The 21,479-nt window shown below is 35.3% G+C and overlaps 1 protein-coding gene across 2 annotated transcripts in view; it reads right to left on the bottom strand.

Annotated features, from left to right (window-relative positions):
• The window catches only part of LOC111158218 (REV3 like, DNA directed polymerase zeta catalytic subunit), a 183,512-nt gene that overhangs the window by 54,055 nt on the left and 107,978 nt on the right, over positions 1 to 21,479 (bottom strand). For both annotated transcript variants that reach the window (XM_022520135.1, XM_022520136.1), the window contains 6 exons: positions 20,326 to 21,242; positions 14,555 to 14,634; positions 13,126 to 13,251; positions 8,828 to 9,020; positions 7,188 to 7,299; positions 1,407 to 1,522 (listed from right to left, as the gene is read on the bottom strand). In XM_022520135.1, coding sequence (XP_022375843.1) covers positions 1,407 to 1,522; positions 7,188 to 7,299; positions 8,828 to 9,020; positions 13,126 to 13,251; positions 14,555 to 14,634; positions 20,326 to 21,242 — 1,544 coding nt within the window. The remainder of the gene's footprint in view (positions 1 to 1,406; positions 1,523 to 7,187; positions 7,300 to 8,827; positions 9,021 to 13,125; positions 13,252 to 14,554; positions 14,635 to 20,325; positions 21,243 to 21,479) is intronic.

Raw genomic sequence — 21,479 nt, 5'->3', positions numbered from 1 at the left:
AAAAAGGCCAGGCCTGGCTCAGCTGGTATAGCATGTAACTCTTGATCTCAGAGTTGTTGTGTTCAAACCCCATGTTGGTGTGGAACCTACTTAAGGATAAATAAATAAATAAATGGTTAAGAGCTTTCATTCACTTCTCTTTAAAAAACAAAAACAAAAACAAAAAAACCCCACAACAACTTATTTTAGAAGAGCACACATGAGAGTGGAGACACAGGGAGAGAGAGAATCCTCAAGCAGACTCCCTGTTGAGCAAGGAGGCTGACACGGGGCTTGATTTTAGGACCCTGAGTTCATAACATGAGCTGAAATCAAGAGTCCACCACTCAGCCAACTGAGCCATCCAGGTGCCCCTCATTCACTTTTCTGATCTGAAGTCATATACCTTACCTGGTATAGCTAATTAAAATAATTAATGAATAGACCTGAATACTCATGTTGCTGCTCCTGAATATTCAGAAACCTATCCCAAATGAAACGTTGAAAAAAACTGAGTTATAGCACCCAAGGGACACAGAAGCTACGAAAAATTTGTGCAATGAAAAACTAAAATTATCTTTGCCTTTTTATTCCAAGCTTTTTGCAAAGATCAAAATATTTACTGTTCTTAAATCTTCTAGTTTCAGCCTTTCCCTTTAAAGTTACTACACTTAAGACATTGTACTGAAGTCATAACCTCTCCTAGGAGTTCTCTTGATTAGTTTTCACCAATAAACCCAAAGCATATACTCTTTTGTCCTAGTCAGACTTGTGACTTTAAAACCAAGTTATTAAAAATGTTGTAGTTACTAAGAAAAACAAAATTCTGAGAAGTGCTTTATCAAGTTGTTATTATTGCTCCCCTCCTTCAAACAGAATCAGATGATGGGAAACAGCCTTCAAAATCCATGCACGTTTTCAGCCTGACCCTTTACTAAAAATCAATAGCTGGTGTCCCTATGTCATCTTCTCCTTCCTTATAGCCAAAAGGATAAAACTTAGACCCAGACAAAATAAAATTATGGTACATCAACCAAAGAAATGTGTTTCATAATGATTATGAGGAAGACTATCTCATAATATAGAAAAAATACTTATGAGATGCAAAATGAAGGAAGCATAACAAAAATGGGATATATGTATGATTAAAGTTATATAAAAAGAGACCTAGATATACACATGCAAAATGACTGAAAGGGAAAAAAAAAATACATTAATAGCCTATATAGCAGTGAGATGGGAGTATTTTTTTTTTTTTTTTTTACTTTTCTTGATTTTTGGATTTGTCCATAATGGAGTTATGCTATATGTAGAACTTACACAATTTAGTATTAAAAATTAGAATAGTACTGTTTAAACATCTTGTCTTTATTTACTTTGTAATTTGCTCTGTTGTTGAACCATAAAATATTCACAGTGCTTCATACCTGGCACCCGAGAGATCATCTGACATAAGTCAACACTTAAGGCAGCAGCCCTTTGTAAGAGGTAACCCCAGGAATGCATCTGAATCTCATATCCTAGCAGAATATCAGGATCGTACCTAAAAGGAATGAAAAAATTATTCAAGGACCACACATTTGAAACTTTACTCAAAAGAATGGGTTCTTCCCATTATGTCTTCTCAGATGGAGACATGGTACCTAAATAATTTCTATACAGTAAGGAACAGGGCGATTAGGGTTCCTGATTTGAAGCTACTTTAGTAAAGTAATCATAGTTTTTACTATTTATTTGATATGACTTAGGAAAGAAGTGGATAGAAACTAGGGTGCGAGAAAAAAAAAACGGGCGGGAGAGAGGCATTACCACTTAAGTTTTAAGAGTGAGCATATGATTGAGACTATCATGGGGGCAGGGTGAGATATGAAGGCATGCATGGATACCATTCTGAAAAAGATCACCCCCCAGATCATTTTGTTGCCACTTCTATACTGTCTTAAAGGGTTTTAATGTTGAGAAAGAAAATGTAAATGTCTTTCTTTTCCCACTTAATTTTAGCAATGATTTGGTCCTCATGTGAAGTAAGGCCTCAGTAATGACAAGTTTGTCCTCTAAACTTAAGAGAAGGTGACTCAGTTTAATGGAACACTGAAATATTAATAGGGGTGAGATTAATGTGGGGAAGCTAAGCATTAGAAACTAGGAGAAAAACGCGCTCACTACAGCCACACAGTTGCAATGGTTAAGACTGAACCGACAATGTGCATTCAACCCAGAAACAGCCTCTTTGTGGCTCCTCTTAGTACTTTCATAGTGACCACCATAGAACGTTTGGTGATAGCAGAAGGGAAAATAAACTTGAAGATTTACCTCAGTGAGAAAGTTATGTAAGGAAGAGAGCAAATTATCATAGACACAATTTGAGAACAAAAACTTAGAAAGAAACTACAATAATGCTCCAAATTACAAATTGGGTTGAAATTTCTGAGAAAGCCACTTAATTTAAGGACCACCTACTGATTAATTTAATAGAACAGCCAAATGGATCTTTTCACCAACCTATAAAAAGATGTTTTCTTGGGAGAAAGTGCCACATGGCTGGTAATTTTAGAAGAGCAGGGGTTAGGCACGAGCGTGGGGAAGGAAAAGAAATCAAGGGATTATGCAACAATGAGGCAAATACTTAAGTCTCAGAGACCAGAGGCTAAAAGGGTAGACTAATACCTAAACAAAAAGTCCAGAAAGATCCTAGAGCACGCAAGAAAAGAGAGGTCTCCCAACACTCTTCCTGCTCATTTGTCTTCTAACATAACATCTAATACGTTAACATATCTTTGTTGATAGCAATTTCATCAATTCTTCCATTAAGGTAAAACTCTTTTCAGGGCAGTTATCTGAATGACAAGTGCATCACCCCGAAAACTATGTATTGTCTAAATTTGAGAAACTGGGGTAGAAATATCATATCAAGTGGCTCTAGGGATTATCAGGGATGGGAGATTCAAAGGATTCCCATGCACTTAAGAAAGAACCGATGCAGCCAACTGCTTTAGTACCAAGAATAACTCAGGATAGGAATTACAATGCGCCACAGTTGGCCTTGATTTTCATTTCTAAGCACACGTATGTGAAGAGGATGCCAGATAGGTTACAGAGCCCTTCTCTGATAAATCCTATAAAGATAGTTCTGACTTCTTTATCTGAATTTCTCTAATTCATAAAACATCTTATCACTGCAGAATTATTATTCCAGGGCGCCTGGGTGGCTCAGTGGGTTAAGCCGCTGCCTTCGGCTCGGGTCATGATCTCAGGGTCCTGGGATCGAGTCCCACATCGGGCTCTCTGCTCAGCAGGGGGCCTGCTTCCCTTTCTCTCTCTCTCTGCCTGCTTCTCTGCCTACTTGTGATCTCTGTCTGTCAAATAAATAAATAAAATCTTTAAAAAAAAAAAAAAAGAATTATTATTCCAGTAAGCTACTCTGCTGTGTTGTGGCACCTGACTAATAGAGTTGGTTAAATACACTTACTTTTTGATGTTTTAAAAAAATATTTTTATTTATTTTTATTTTTTAAAAGATTTTATTTGTCAGAGAGGGAGAGAGCACACACAAGCAGGGAGAGCGGCAGACAGAGGGAGAAGCAGGCTCCAGAAGGGAGCCTGATGTGGGACTCAATCCCAGGACCCTGGGTCATGACCTGAGCTGAAGGCAGACACTTAACCAACTGAGCCACCCAGGCATCCCGAAAATATATTTCTTTTTAAAAAGTTGTCTTTTATTAATCGCTACTGCTAGAGATGACTGCTGGGAAAAAAAAAGTTATTCTGTGCTCCTTTTAATTGATTAAATAGATTTTATTCCTTTAGAAGAACTGGGTATTGTTTTAATATTTTTCAGATCTATCATTATTTTTTTTTGACCTACAAGCCATTTTGTCTTAAGAGACTCTTAAAGTAATGAAACCATGTCTCAAGCTCAAAATCTCAAGGATTTCATTTCTTCTGTGAAAACATTTGGTCACAGTAACAAAATCTTTGTAACTTGTTCTTCAACTTTGGTGAGTTTTATCTACTTTATTTGGTTTCTAAAAGTTATGGAAAGAACAAGGTTGGGTAGATGGGACTGGTGATGAAGGAAAAATCAACTGGAGAAAATGCAAGCAGCAGCAGAAATATGAAAACAATTTATTTGCTTAGGCAGAAAAAAAAAGCTGCTTCACAACTAAAACTTTAAATAACTCATTAATATCTGGACACAAGAGAGATGGGGGGTTCTAACTAGGGCAGTGGCAATCGGTGGGGATGGGGGAAAGGAATGATCTTGAAACATAATTCTGAGGTTATATGGATAAAATGTAATATATGGATGGAGGGAAGAGAAAAAGGAAGAAATCAAAGCTTATATTTAAGTTTGGGAGGCTGGGAAAAATGTAAAATTATTAATAGTTCAAGGAAATGTAGAAAGAGAAATGACAAAACAATGCATTTGGTTTAACTTTTTTTTTTTTTAAAAGATTTTATTTATTTATTTGACAGAGAGAGATCACAAGTAGACGGAGAGGCAGGCAGAGAGAGAGAGAGAGGGAAGCAGGCTCCCGCTGAGCAGAGAGCCCGATGCGGGACTCGATCCCAGGACCCTGAGATCATGACCTGAGCCGAAGGCAGCGGCTTAACCCACTGAGCCACCCAGGCGCCCCTTGGTTTAACTTTTTAAATACCACTTCCTACTACTTTTTATGTTTTCCATCTGAGGAGGTAAATATTAAGAATGAATAAATAAAGACAATAAAACTCTGAAAGTATGCATCTATATTTTATTCAATTTTTATTTGGCACCTAGCACTATACCTTACACTCACAGCAAACATTTATGTATTGACCAGGCTAAACGTTTTACATACATTATCTCATTTAACTTTCTTTTTCTTTTTTATGGGGGGGAGGGTGGTGTGGGGAGGAGACGGAGTGAGAGGGAGCTAGAGATCTTAAGCAGGATCCAGGCCCAGTACAGAGTCCAATGCAGGGTCAATCTCACAACCCTGAGATCATGATTTGAGCTGAAATCAAGACTCGGCTACTTAACTGAATGAGCCACCGAGGTGTCCCTCATTTAACTCATACTTATTACCTATTTTATAAATGAGGAAGCTAAAGCTTAGAGAGATAAGTACTTGCTCAAGACAAAAATACAGATGCAACATGGATGGAGCTAGGGTATAATGCTAAGTGAAATAAGTCAGTCAGAGAAAGACAAATACCATATGACTTCACTCATATGTTGACTTTAAGAAACAAAACAAACAAGCAAAAGGTCATGTGGGGGGAGGGGAGAGAGACAGACAAACCACAAATCAGCCTCTTAGCTATAGAGAACAAACTGATGGTTACCAGAAGGGAGGTGGGTGAGGGGGATGGGTGAAACAGATGATGTGGATTAAGGGATGCACTTGCTCTGATGAGTACCAGGTGTTGTACCGAAGTGTTGAATCACTGTATGGTACACCTGAAACTAATATAACACTGTATGTTAATTAACTTGAATAAAAATTAAAACCTGTCTTTCAAGTAACATCTTCCATTAAGATACACATGTTTAAAATATAGATGTAGAAGCATAAAATAAAAGCCATTTTCTTAAAAAAAAATTACAGAGCTAGCTGATTCCAAAGTTTACCCTTTTAACAAAGCCTGTGTTGATTAGGTACTCAACAAATGGGCTGAAAGAATGAAATAATATTTTCAGGGGTTGTTTAGAATAACATATAAAGGACACTACAGAACTGAAATGTTGATATTTAAGCACTCTTCTTCTCTTTATAATAATCATATGATCTTTTAGAGTACAAACCAGAAATTGGTTTTGTTTACTGCATTCTTCCTAGTGACTAATATAATTCATGTTATGGACATGAAGTCACTACACTTGTAAATGACGGACAAAATTCTCAATGCTGGCAGATAAGCCTGCTGGGAATATACGAGGAAAACACAAGCTTACAAAGCCCAGGGATATTACTGGACGTGTGCTGGAACACAAAGCAGTACTGACTGAAACTCTCTATTTACTTGTTGCTAAGTTGCTTGCAGAAATAAAAGTGTGAGCACTGAAGCATCTGACATACGGATGACAACCTCTGTGAGAAGATAAAAAGTAGGCATGACAAGACTCAAATGGATGGGAATCCATCCAGTCATCAGTGGTATATATAGTAAAAATACTTACCTCTTTTTACCTCCCTAGAGTGACAGGTACCAGTATATTATTTTTGATGCCCTGACAGTTAACTTTATTTTGCTGAAAACATTTTCTGGTCTTCTAAATTTAAAAATGGTTTATGTTAACCCATCTGGGTGGGATTCAATCAGATATTCAGTCTGTAGAATATTATGTTTATCTTTCTTGCAAAATATTGTCTCAGTTTTAACAGAAAAAGTTCAACTATAGAAAGCAAACTACAGAAAGCAGAACCAGAAAGGGTCGAGTGTAATGACATGCTCACGGACAGATTTTATCCATACATTAAGATCCAAGGAGTATTTTCTAGCCTACTTTAGGTATTTAAAAACCTAAGCCTAGTAATGGGCAGAAACATTAAGTTCCTAGAAAAGTGAAGCATTTAATAAGAGGGCCCATAGCTATCAAAAGTTATAGTCTTAAAGTAATTAAATCTTTTGCATTTTCTTATTTTTAAATTAAAATACTTTTGTTTTAAAAAAATCCTTTTCATAAATTTTGACAAGATTTTACTATCAACCATCCAGGCCAACTACCAAATGATCAAAAGAGATTTTTAAGGAAGCACGTATTACAAATGAGTATGTATCACATAGTCCTATATTTATGAACAGATTGCATGCCAAAGCTTTTCGGAAACTTGGTTTAGAAATCAGAAAACATTTAAGAAAAACAAAAAAAAAGGTGCTGAAAGGATGGCTGGCTCCCGAGGTAGAAGCTTATTTAGTGAATAATACAATTTAAATTTAGTACCCATTATTTCACCACCATAGAAAAATTATGCTAAAATCCAACTGGGAAAGCTAGAGGCTAAGCCAGTATCTCTTTCACAGACCTTTTAATCTTTTTGCCATCCCTAACCTGCTGGAAATGGTGATGGTGGTGGGAGGTGAGGGCAAAATTTTTCCAAAGATAACTTTTAAGGGCTCCAGGAAAGGATTCTCTTCCTTTTTCCTATTTTCGCCCATGTTATTCAATAGAAAGAAAGGACTCTGAACAAAAACCAGAAAAATCAGAAAATACAAAACAATACCTCTTTATTATATCTGCAATTTCTTGAAAAAGTGCCTTCTCATCAGGTGCATAGGTAACTTCCAGTCCTGTAATTCCAGATCTAATCAGTAATGGGGTCTGGTACCTGATATCTAAGAAACAAGCAAAATGTTTATTACATGTAACTGTATAAGTAACATAATGTCTTATTTATTTTTTTTAAGGTTTTATTTATTTCTTTGACAGACAGAGATCACAAGTAGGCAGAGAGGCAGGCAGGGAGAGAGAGAGAGAGAGGAGGAAGCAGGCTCTCCGTGGAACAGAGAGCCCAACGTGGGGCGCGATCCCAAGACCCTGAGATCATGACCTGAGCTGAAAGCAGAGGCTTTAACCCACTGAGCCACCCCGGCGCCCCAATAATGTCTTATTTTTGAGTGAAATTATGCTACTGAAATACTTCAAATTAAGAGTGTTCCCCAAAGTAAATACTTCATTAACTCAATTTCTTGAAAACTTTCTTAAAGATTTTCTAGTTTAATATGCAACTGAAAAGTCAAATTTCATTTTTTCAGTTATTTTCTTGAAAAGTCTATATTTACCAAATGCCTCAAGTAATAACATCTCCCCCCAAAAGAAATTTTATTACTTTGCTTCTGTCTTTACTCTTCCTATGGAAAGAGCTTTGCTTAGTAGAGAGTATTTCAATAAATGGTATGTTGAGTTTTAAGGAACTATGTGTTATAAAAGAGTATGTACCATATCATCCTGTATTTATGAAGACATTGCATGCCAAAGCTTTCTGGAAACATTGGTTTAGAACTCAGAAAACATTTCATTTTAAAAAAAAGTTTATAACTACTTCTAAATGAAAAAAAAAAAAAAAAAAAAAAAAAAAGCCCTGATTTTCAGTGCTTGCCTATTTCCATAATGTAAGACTCCCCACCATGGCTGATTTCAAACTACCAATACGACATCAACCAGTTCAAAAAATTCATAAACATTTAACAACTGGCTTGTGAATTGGTAAAAGTCAGCTCAAGTGCACCACTGATTAGACTGCAAATTCCTATATGGTTTTGTTCTGTGCTAAGACTTCCTCTTCAATGGACTGAATTCACATATTACTATTCAAAATTGCAGAACACGAACACTTGATAGTGTATAAAATGCCTTTATGTGGTATACTCTATGAAGAATGTCTAAATCAAAAATGTGTGTATTTAGGAAGAGATATAAACAAAATTGGAATGTATCTTTAAAGTCTCTTATAATCCATTAACTTACCCTAGTAACTTCTTAAAAGAAAAAAAAAACAAAAAAAACTATTAGCAGCAAAATACTAGCAATGCATATGTAAGTTTGTCCACCCAACCTAAAGATAATCATTTTAATTCAGTATTAGCAATTATTATTTTATAAAATAGTATTCAGAACAAATTAGATGTTAATTGAAAATTTTATTAATAGCTTTTAATTAAGTGCCTCTGACTCTGGACAATAAATCAAGTAAGACTAATGAATCCAGGACAAAGCTATACAGAATACTTCCTACTCCTACTTTAGTACACATTTTAAAAAGGAGTTCCTGGTACTTGGTTTAGATCTCTAGCAGAGAAACTGTCCCATTAAAAGGTTCATCCTAGGGTGGGTAGGTATAAAATTAATAAAAATGAACAATACCTTGGCTGGAGACTGTCTTGTCTTTATCAATCACTATAACACCTGTGAGTTCTGTTTTGTCTGTATCTGGTAGTGGAGTGTCAGATGAGATGCAGTAAAACAGAGCACAGATTGGATCAAATTCAGGATCTGGTTCTAAGTCTCGTCTAGTTCGAGCATGTAACTCCACACTGATTAGGGTAAGATTCTGTATCTACAAAAGGAAATAAAAATGATGATTTTAGACAACTTTTTGAGACATGTTGAAAGAAATGTTTCACTAAGACTCCAAAGAAATATGTGTAAAATTATGGGAAAAAATGGCCATAAAGGACACAAACACAATCTAATACTCCACAGATTAGGACTAAAGATTTTTACTTCCAAGATTAGATTGAATCAATTCATGTTTTTATTTGAGAAAAACTGGTTGTGATATAATTTCTCAGTGACAATATATACTTAAAAAGATTTCTCTAAAATACATGCAGTGCCTCTCAAGTTTCTCAAATATTGAGAAAGAGAATGACTAGCCCAAGTGCTTGTATTTTAAGTCAAAATCTGTTACTTTGTACTTTCTACCCAGTTAACTATGGTTTCACCTCTAGTTTAGACTAAAAAGAAAGGTGTATTTTATTTTGAAATTCCTATTAATTCTCTACTACCACAATTTACTTCTGTACGTACTAGGTAAGTTTTTAATTATAGTTTCTCCTGAAAAAATATTGTAAGAATTATATGCCATCAACTACACAATAGATTTTTGCCCATGTATATTTTCTCTTTAACATATATGCAAAAAAGTAGTATTTTTGTTTTTTGCACTTATATTCCTATGCTTATAAAAACTCTGAACTGTAATCCTTAGTTCTCTTCTTAAAAACCAAGACAAAATAAGTAGAAACTTTAGGTAAAAAAATAAAACATAGGTTGGATTCATGATTACAGCCATGGAATTATAGCCATCACTGTACCAATAATGTACATATATGTGGCAATGGAAAAGAGGAGACTACTCTTCCAGTATTGGTAATTATTAAAATCATACAAATTTAATGAAGGACTGTGTTCGGTATTTATTTTGCATGAAGAAATGTAAATACAAGGCTCTCCCTAGTGATGGACGCAGAATTTGATAGACCTCTTTGGAGGACAATTTAGAAATATCTATCAAAATTAAAAATGGACATCTCCTTTGATCTAGCAATTCTATTCCTGAAATACATCCTGCAGATATACTCACATGTAGTCAATATTTATGTATGAGGATGTTCGTTAAAAATTATATTTCCAGTCTTTTATAGTTCATAAAAGACTAAAAACATAAATGTTTATCAGTTGGCGACTGGTTCATAAATTATGTGACATCCCATAAAGGCTACATATAATAAATACTCTGTAACTTTTACAATTTTCAAAAGAACAAAACAGATCTAAATGTCCTAATATGGAAAGATCACCATAATACACTGAAAAGTGGAACCAGTGAGTGTAGCATGCGTTTATGTATGTAAAAATGTTAAAGCACATGCACAGAAAATTTCTGCAAAGAGACATAAAAATAAAGAACTGCTTATACTGTCTTTGGGGAAGGACACTGTTTAGAGTCTGATGTGGGAGGTAAGCTTAATTTTCACTGTAAATCTGTTTGCCCTGCATGCATTAGTAAGTTTGTAATTAAATACTTCTTAATATGTAAAGAACATTAATTATACATATATAAAGCATAAGAATAAAACAAATATCCACAAATCTACTATTTTCTTTGAATATATACTGCTGTTTCTAAATATTAAAAACATCAAACTAAGTAAAATGGGGAGCAAAGGGAAAGAACTTCTACTTTTAAATGTATGCTCTTCAGGCTTGATTTCTTTTAGACAATAATCACATATTAATTTGGTAAGTTAAAAAATCTAAACTGGGAAACCTCTCCCTAAACTAAAACCAAACCAAACCAAAACAAAACGAAACAAAACAACAACAACAAAAACAGTTTATTTAGAAAAGGATGAAAAAGCAGACTATGAAGAAGACTGAAAACAATTTCACGTCAAAAGATTTGTGGAGGTTTTCTTATTTAGTAGGCCAAACTGCACATTCAAATTTTGCCATTCTATTCCCTGATATACAATGCACTACTGATCTTAGGGGCATTTTTTCTAAGCAAACATGAAATCAAGAGATGGAGAGATTTACTGAGTGTGACTAAGAAAGAGGTGGTTGACAAAGGAGGATGAGGATTATAACCCTTCTCTTCTGTACAGAGAATGTATATGCAGAAGAGAGGGAAATTAGTGCAGCATAATAGAACACAAAGGAAAAAAAGCTCTGGACACAATTCCCTAGAAAAAGGAATGGCATTGATACTGTAGAATTTTTTTTTGCTCATTCCCAATGTGACCACCAGGTGGCAGTTTGGAGTACATGTTGAGATGAAAGCCGGCTTAGGGAAGAAGCTGTGAGCAACCTACCATAACTTCTAAGTGATTTTAACTTCAAGAGGGTTCATGATTCTGCAGTGGCGTTATGGAGAAATAATGTAAGAGCACAAGGAGAATAATCCTTCAAATAATTAAAGGATAATCATATGTAATGAGTCTTTTCTAAGGTCTATAAAATTTGCTTTAATAAATATTTTTATCACATATTTTTTTCCCTAATTTTGGGTCTGTACTTCATAAGATATCTATTCCTGAGTTTATTACTTAATTTATCTAGGCTTCGAGGGATATGGTACAGGGCCAAGTAGGTATAAAGCAGGAACTAAATGCTGTTGAAAAAAGCAATGTTCAAGTAATTAGGGAATTAACTATGTTCCAATTTCTAAAAAAGTACAAATCTTAGCTCCAATTTAGGTGAAAATGAGGACAATATTTGAATTTCTCTTAGACTATGTTCATCTATCCTTAGAACAGTTTTAAGACAGAATTGACTTGAGAACAAATATACAAAAATAAAAAATCAAATTTTGTGCTCTAAGGGCAAAGACATAAAACTGTTCAATAGAAATATCATGAAAGTCACATGTAATTTTAAATTTTCTAGCAGTTACATTAAAAAAAGTAAAAATACGCTAATTTAAAAATATTTTCATTTAATACATCTAAAATATCACCCTTTCAACATGTAAGCAATATAAAACATTACTAATGTGATATTATGTGATATTTTACATTCTTTGTTCCTATTAAGTCTTTAAAATCTGTGTGCATTTACATTTACAGCACATTTCCATGCTGATGTTAAATTTTTATATGGAAATACTTGGTGTGTATTATTGTAAAATTTATAATTGAAAAAGTAATTTGTTTTTTTTTTAAAGATTTTATTTATTTATTTGACAGAGAGAGAGAGAGAGACAGACAGACAGACAGACATCACAAGTAGGCAGAGAGAAGGGGAAGCAGGCTCCCCGCTGAGCAGAGAGCCCGATGTGGGGCTCGATCCCAGGACACTGAGATCATGACCTGAGCTGAAGGCAGAGGCTTAACCCACTGAGTCACCCAGGCGCCCTGAAAAAGTAGTTTTAAATACCTAAGTTGTTCCAAACATACTTAACCATTTTCTAACAAAGGAGTCAAGTATCAGTTTTTAAATATAAATTATGTACAATTAAATGAAATTTAGAATTCACTTCCTAGATGGGTAAGACAAATTTTAAATTCTCAATAGCCACATTGCTAGTGGTGGCCAGCACAGGTATGTAAACAATGAAAATATACTCTAATTTCTACCTTAATGCCTGACAGAGATATGCTCTGAGTTGTGTTTTCTTTAATACAGATAATTTTTTTTTAGTTTTTAGTATGTCCTGTGATTGATGTACGTATTTATAAGATGGCTGCCTACCCTTTGGCATATGGTCTGTGCTGTGAAGGTAACAATAGAATCGTAGCAATGAATTAGCAAGCACTGATTAACTGAACCAAACAAGTAGAAAACACAAGTAAATATCTCATTTAGGATATAACATCTTAATATAACAATCCCAGAATAACATAAAGAATAGTTATAAAGGCTTTTCTAATTTTAGCTTCTATAAACCAAATTTCAGCTATAAGATTTGTGAAAATTGTGAAATCACAAAGCAGTCTCAATAACTGATGGCTACTTCAAAAGTTTCTCCAAAAAAACCCACAAAAACAAAAAATAAAACCCCAAAAGGTTTCTTTATTTTATATGAATATATAAACTAATAACAAAATGAAGATTAACAGAATTCAATGTATTCCACCCTCTGTAAGAGATGTCCATACTTGTCCACAGAATAAAACATGAGAGGTTAAATAGTATATGTGCCACTGTTGCAATTTTACCTCATGTAAAGCTTTTGCCTCCTGTAAGTTTTGTATGCTGACTTTGAAACCGTAAGTATTGTTTAAAGATGGTCCATCAATCTGAGAAGTTTCTTTCTTTGGGGTATTTACTGCTGCAAATTGATTCTATTAAAAAAAAAAAACAACAACACATAGCCAGAAAAAGATAAATAAGCAATCATTTTCCTTTTTTTGATCACTTTTTCCTACTTAGATAATCTGCTTTATGTGTTTAGTAATACATGATAACCTAGTATCATCTCTTCAGACCCAAGAAGAAACTAGTTAAATATTTTATTAACATTCTTTTCATGCTAGTAATTCAAAGTATCAGAACTGGGTATACGTAGAAATATCTGATATAATCTGTAAGCAAACCAAATGTCGATCTTTAGTTTATAAACCCCAAATAATGAAAATAAGTCTTGTTGGAGAGCTGACATTTACACCACATGGACATTTATCTTGACCTTTCTTGGAAGTATAGCAAACAAGCAGGCAATGTATGTGCAACCAGGTTGACTAAAGTTTCTATAAGATTTGAAAATGTGGGCCTGTATTTTACTCTAACAGAACATGTGTCTGAAAGATGAATGAGAATGTAAATCATCTTGAAGGGTTTAGAAAAAATAGAATCTATTTTTTTTAAATATTTTTTTCTAATTTCCAGATCCATTAACCATTCCCCCCAATGATTTATGCTCACAACACATTTGTACTTATTAATATAAATAGTTTGTAATTCAACAATATTTATTTAAAAATGAAAGCTTTTAAAAAGTATTTAGTTCTAAAATAGAAATGCTGAAACGTATTTTATGTGGTTAATATTTATGAGATGTAACCAATACGGAAGTGATTTCTGTCATCTATTTTTAAGGATACATGTCTAATGTATACCTTTTTTAACATAATCATATATTTCTAAGTATTACTATATTTTTAGTATTTGAACAAAGATATTAAGATTTTTTAGTTTCAGGAGTAAATAATGTTGCTTTCCTTTGCTACTTAGTAAAATGAACTGAAAAAAATCAATGTTATAGTTGAGAAAAAAGTAATAAACCAAGAAAAAGGATATATTTTTGGTGGGATCAAAAATCACTTACTTGAGCTCTGCTGTCATTGGATTGTTCTGATTTTGCCAGTAATCAGTTAATGTATTTGTATCCTCATAATCCACATTTTGGCTATCATATTCACTTTCTCTGTAATATTTGTATTTACATATAAGAATCTTTTAGATCCCAACAACAAAAAAAAAACTAAAAAAAATTAGGCAATTTCTTGTTGTCTCAAAGATATGTAAATAAAATGATGCAAAAATATAATAAAATTTTTAAAAATTGAGACACAAAGTTATCAATTATCTAACTGAAATCTAAGAATGGATCTTCCACTGAACAATAAGTATGTTTAGCATAGTTACCTTTGCTTGTGTTAAGAGTACTCTTCCAAGATTGTCAGTATTATTTCCTTTCTTATGACTCAATTTCTGGGTTTTTGGTTCTGTAGAAAGAAATGTCATTAATTTGTACATCAAAATTACCTTTAATTTTTGTTATTCCAAACTCCTGAGGACCATTTGTGAGTACTGTTCTATTGTCCTATTAATTCCCCCCAAAGACTTCATAATTTAAAAATAAAACTAATTCAAACTTCTGATCCCCACTAAAATAACTTTAAAATTCTGTATTTTTAAATAAAAACATTTTTATTTTAATTATTGAGTTTTATACCTCCATCATATCCTAGGCAATCATTTAATTCGTTTATTTATATATTCATCAATTATTTATGATGAGGAAAAAACAGAGTCTCTTCCCTCACAGGATCTAGAGTGAGAATAAGATACTCATCAAATGCATTCAGCAAAATAAAATTATAACTGGGTAAGTATGACAAAGGGGAATATAGCTGGGATTTTTATTAGGGAGATCAGGAAGGCTTTTTTATGCTAAAATCAGAAGAAAGAGTAGTAATTAACTAGGAACTGAGTAAGAATTTTTCCTGATTACCAAGCAAAAGAAGTGGAAATCACTGTGGGTGGAAAGAAGGCTAGGACAGACATCCAGGTGAGATGATGACAGCTTGGCATAAGGTTGTGGTGGTAGAGTAGAGAAAACAACAGAGAGATCTGGGTAATTTGGGAAATAAAAAAGTGACAGGACTTGGCTGGTAATAGACTAGAGAGAATGGGGGATAAAGGAATCAGGTGGGTGTTACAAACAAATCCCGTGTTTCTGAGTTGTGTAATTCAATGACAGAGAGATGGTTGTACTATTCACTTAAGTAAGGAAAACCAAAAAAGAACCACAGGGGCTTTTATGTGTGGGCATGTATGTTTGTGTGTATGAGTACACCAGATGACCAGTGGCAAATGTATACTGTGAGATCATAAATTGAGTTTTTAAAAACAATGACATTATGGGGTGCCAGAGTGGTTCAGTCAGTTGAGTGTCTGCTTTGATTTTGGCTCAGGTTTTGATCTCAGGGTTGAGGGATCAAGCCCCGCATTGGGTTCCGTGCTGGGTGTGGAGCCTGTTTAGGACCTCTTTCCTCCTTTCCCCTCTCCCTCATCTAAAAAACAAGAAGGAGGAGGAGGAGGAGGAGGGGGAAGGGGAGAAGAAGAAGAAGAAGAAGAAGACGATGACGACGACGACGAAGAAGAAGAAGAAGAAGATGAAGAAGAAGAAGAAGACGAAGACGAAGACGAAGACGAAGAAGACGAAGACGAAGAAGAAGAAGAAGAAGAAGAAGAAGAAGAATGAGAATAAGGAGGAGAAGGAGGAGGAGAAGGAGGAGAAGGAGGAGAAGGAGAAGAAGGAGAAGAAGGAGAAGAAGGAGAAGAAGGAGAAGAAAAATACTGACCTTGTGATGCTTTTGAGCATTCAAATAGAAATGCCAAACAGCTAGATTGGAGGTTAAGAGAGTTCTGAACTTGAAGTTTAAATCTGTAAGTTATCTGTAGTAATCCTGTGGGTAGGAGCTCACTTATTTAGGGAGGAAATACTGAGTAAAGCTTCAAAGGAAAGCAAGTAGGCAGACATAGGAGTAGGAGAAAAGCCAAGGGGACTGAAAGCTCCAAGAAGGAAGGTATGGTCGATAGAACAATGGCTGTTTAAAGAGGGCACATGACAGGAACACCAAGAAAACATATACTGGCTTTAGCTACATGAAATTTTTTGAAAATCTTTACAAGAGCCATATTAGTGGAATGATGGGGGCAGAACTGAATGCTGAGTGGGCTAAGAAATGAGTAGGAGGTAAAGAAACGGGAGTTGTCAAATTATAAGAAATCTGGTTTTGAAGAACAGGAAAAAAGTAGAAGCTGCAGGAATAAGATCAAGGCAGGTTTTGGGTTTTCTTTATATCTTAAAGGGTGGGAGAGAGTTGGGTATATGTTAAAGCCAGTGGGAAAAGTCAAGTTGAGAAAAAGAAAAGCTTCTGAGAGGGCTCCTATATTTCACCCAGCAAGGAAAAGAACATACAATGGAAGCATCTCTAAATATATTTCACAGCAGAAAGATAAAGTTTCCATGCAATAATTGATGACTTTATAGGACATGATAAAATAATAATAATTAACTTTCATTAGTGGAGTTAAGATTTCATTTAAAAAGTTCTGATTTTCAGGTCTAAACTGGTACCAAAAGATTGGGATCATTCCCTATATATTTTCAGACTTCAATGCTTTGAAACTTGAACCCAATCACAAGAGGAAATTTGGAAAGAACACAAATATATGGAGGTTAAAGAGCATACTACTTAAGAATGAATGGGTCAACCAGGAAATTAAAGAATTTAAAAAAATTCATGGAAACAAATAAAAATGAAAACACAACTGTTCAAAACCTTTGGGATGTAGCAAAGGTGGTCCTAAGAGGAAAATACATAGCAATACAAGCCTTTCTCAAGAAACAAGAAAGGTCGCAAGTATACAACCTAACCCTACACAAAGGAACTGGAGAAAGAACAGCAAGTAAAGCCTAAATGCAGCAGGAGAAGAGAATTTATAAAGATCAGAGCAGAAACCAACGAAATAAAAATCAAAAGAACAGTAGAACAAATCAATGAAACTAGGAGCTGGTTCTTTGAAAGAATTAGTAAGATTGATAAACCCCTGGCCAGACTTATCAAAAAGAAGAGAAAGGATCCAAATTAATAAAATCATGAATGAAAGAAGAGAGATCACAACCAACACCAAATAAATAGAAACAATTATAAGAACATATCATGAGCAACTACATGCCAATAAATTAGGCAATCTGGAAGAAAGAGATGCATTCCTAGATACATATGAACTACCAAAACAGAAGTAGAAAGAAACAGAAAACCTGAACAGACCCATAACCAGCAAATAAATTGAAGCAGTAATAAAAAATCTCCCAGCAAACAAGGGTCCAGGACCAGATGGCTTCCCAGGAGAATCCTAACAAACATTTGAAGAATTCATACCTATTCTTCTGAAGCTATTTCAAAAAATAGAAATGGAAGGAAAACTTCCAAACCCTTTCTATGCGGCCAGCATTACCTTGATCCCCAAACTAGACAAAGACCCCACCAAAAAGAACTACAGACCAATATTCCTGATTAACATGGATGCAAAAATTCTCACCAAGATACTAGCCAATAGGTTCCAACAGTACTTTAAAAGGATTATTCACCACAACCAAGTGGGACTTACCCCTGGGCTGCAAGGGTGGTTTAACATTCGTAAATCAATGTAATACACTACATTAATAAAAGAAAGAACAAGAACCATATGGTACTCTCAGTAGATGCAGAAAAAGCATCTGAAGTATAGCATCCTTTCTTGATTAAAACTTTTCACAGTGTAGGGATAAAGGGTACATATCTCAATATCATAAAAGCCATATATGAAAAGTCCAGAGCAAATTATCATTCTCAATGGGGGAAAAATTGAGAGCTTTCCCCCAAGGTCAGGAACATGACAAGGATGTCCACTATCACGACTGTTCAACACAGCAGTAGAGCCCTAGCCTCAGCAATCAGCAAACAAAAAGAATTAAAGGCATCTGAATCTGCAAAGAAGAAATCAAACTCTCACTCTTTGCAGATGATATGACACTCTCTGTGTAAAACCCAAAAGACTCCACCCCAAAATTGCTAGAATTCATACAGAATTCCAGCAATGCACAGAAATCAATGCACAGAAAGCAGTTGCATTTCTATACACTAACAAGACAGAGAGAAACTGAGGAGTTGATCCCATTTGCAATTGCACCCCAAACCGTAAGATATGTAGAACTAAATCAAACCAAAGAGGCAAAGGATCTGTACTCAGAAAACTACAGAACACTCATGAAAGAAATGGAGGAAGATCCAAAGAAATGGAAAAATGTTCCATGCTCATGGATTGGAAGAACAAATATTGTTGAAATGTCTATGCTATCTAAAGCAATCCATACATTTGATGAAACCCCTATCAAAATACCACCATTTTTTTTTCTTTTTTTCTTCACAGAAATGGGACAAATAATCCTAAAATTTGTATGGAACCAGAAAAGACCCCAAATACCCAGAATGATGTTGGGAAAGAAAAAAAGCTGGCAGCATCAAAATTCCTGACTTCAAGCTCTATTACAAAGCTGTAATCATCAAGACAGTATGGTACTGGCATAAAAACAGACTCATGAATCAATGGAACAGAATACAGAACCCTGAAATGGAACCTCAACTCTATGGTCAACTAATCTTCCACAAAACAGTAATGAGTTTTTCCAACGGAAAAAAACAGTAAGGAGTTTTTCTAATGGAAAAAAGACAACCTCTTCAACAAATAGCGTTGGGAAAATTGGACAGCCACATGCGGAAGAATGAAACTGGACCATTTCCTTACACCACACACCAAAATAGATTCAAAATGGATGAAAGACCTAAATGTGAGACAAGAATCCATCAAAATCTTAGAGGACAACACAGGCAGCAACCTCTGTGACCTCGGCCACAGCAACTTCTTGCTAGACATGTCTCCAAAGGCAAGGGAAACAAAGGCAAAAATGAACTACTATGAATTCATCAAGATAAAAAGTTTTTGCACAGCAAAGGAAACAGTCAACAAAACCAAAAGATAACCGACAGAATGGAAAAAGGTATTTGCAAATGTCTTATCAGATAAAGGACTAGTATCCGAAATCTATAAAGAACTTACGAAACTTAATACCCAAAGAACAAATGTTCCAATCAAGGAATGGGCAGAAGATACAGACATTTCTCCAAAGACGACATACAAATGGTCAACAGACACATAAAATAATGCTCAATGTCACTTGGCACCAGGGAAATACAAATCAAAACCATAATAAGATAGCACCTCACATCAGTCAGAATGGCTAAAATTAACTACTCAGGAAATGACAGATGCTGGCGAGGATGCAGAGAAAGGAGAATCCTCTTACACTCTTGGTGGGAATGCAAGCTGGTGCAACCATTCTGGAAAACAGTATGGAGGTTCCTCAAAAAGCTGAACACAGAGCTACCCTAAGACCCAGAAATTGCACTCCTAGGGATTCTGAAGGAGCACCTGCACCCCAATGTTTATAGCAGCCACACCCACAATAGCCACACTACAGAAAGAGTCCAGATGTCCACTGACAGATAAATGGATAAAGAAGATATCACACGCACGCGCGCGCGCGCGCACACACACAGGAATATTATGCAGCCATCAAAAAAGAAATCTTGCTACTTGCAACAACAGGGATGGAACTAAAGGGTATTATGCTAAGTGAAATAAGTTGATCAGAAAGACAATTACCATATGATCTCACTCATGATGCAGAATTTAAGAAGCAAAACAGAGGATCATAGGGGAAGGGAGGGAAAAATAAAACAAGATAAAATCAGAGAGGGAGACAAGCCAAAGAGACTCTTTAATCATGGGAAACAAACTGAGGATTGCTGGATGGAAGAGGGGTGGTGGGATGGAGTGATGGAGTGATGGACATTAAGGAGGGCACATGATATAATGAGCACTGGGTATTATGTAAGACTGATGAGTCACTGAACTCTACCTCTGAAACTAATAATACACTATATGTTAATTAAATTTAAATTTTAAAAACATATTTAAAAAGTCACATTAAAAAGCTCTGAATTTCATTACATAGTCCAATGTTTTCATTTCTACATCTTTGAAAAAGAACTTTGAAGTCCTTCTGTTATTTGTAAACTCACCTGTTGATAAAGGGCTCAGGCTACTTGCTTCAGGAAGCCTTTCCAGAAGTTTTCTCTGTACAATTGGTGTACTGTGAAGGCAGAGTGGGTCACATATTCCAGTCCTTGCCCTAACGTTAATTGGAGATATCACTAGAGGCTCCAGAGGCTCACTGCAGGGGCTTTTCTGTATACCATCTTTTACTGGTTTTAAGATATTCTCAATATTCAGGGAATGTAGTTCCTCTACTGGTGATGTGGGTCTCTCATCTCCATTTAAAGTTTTAGAATCTGGGGATGTTGCCTGTTGCCAAGGCAGAATTACTGGAGAATCAGGGGAGCTATAACTAACATAGTAGTCATCATCATCATCATCTTCAACTTTCTCAGCATCATTTGTGGAAGCAACTGGTGGCAGTGCCTGGTTTTCACTTATAGTTCGACTACAACCCGTAGTTGGTGCTTGTAAAGCAATCTGGGCGTTATCAACATCTTCCTTGGTATGTGCTGTGGTGGGGAGTGTATGTGGAGCTGTACTCATTTTTGGAGGCACTACAGGTTTGTCATCTGGGTTAACTGAAGAGCTGAAGTTCTCAGCAGATTTTACAACTCCAGTTGGCTCAGTTTTAGACAGTTTCTTGGAACGTTCATATTCTTCTTTGGCTTGAAGCCATGCTTGAACCAGTTGTCGACTTGGGGCACATTTGCAAGGCATAATCACAATTTTTTTATCTTCAACCATTTTATAGCTATTACTTGACCCTTTATTGACCACTGCCTGGCCATTGCGAAGGGGTGACCCTGGTCTTGGATTCTGAGTCATTGCTGAGAATGCTGTTTTCCACAGACGAAGTCCTTCCAAGGAAAAGTCTCCCTCAAACTCAGCCAGATCATTTGGAAGTCGAGTTTCTACCATGAGAAGCCGTCCACCGATCTCCCTATAAACAACATATTTTAGAACACCTGTTTTGTCTCAAAGAGCAATTACCAAAATATTTAGCTCCCTATCCTAAAGATTTTTTTGAAGTTTCTTCTGAATTCTTAAAAATGCCCATTTCTTCCCTTTCTGTGCCCTCTCACTACATATTTAATGCAGGTACACTCTTTCTAGTCTTAACATGTTTTTCTTCTCAGGTATATGCTACTAAATTAATTTCCTTTGAAAGGAATCATCA

Source organism: Enhydra lutris, unplaced genomic scaffold (genome assembly GCF_002288905.1).
Source record: "Enhydra lutris kenyoni isolate GAN:26980312 unplaced genomic scaffold, ASM228890v2 scaffoldscaffold58, whole genome shotgun sequence".
In the NCBI taxonomy this organism is placed as follows: Eukaryota; Metazoa; Chordata; class Mammalia; order Carnivora; family Mustelidae; genus Enhydra; species Enhydra lutris.
This window is presented reverse-complemented; position numbering and strand designations above follow the sequence as displayed.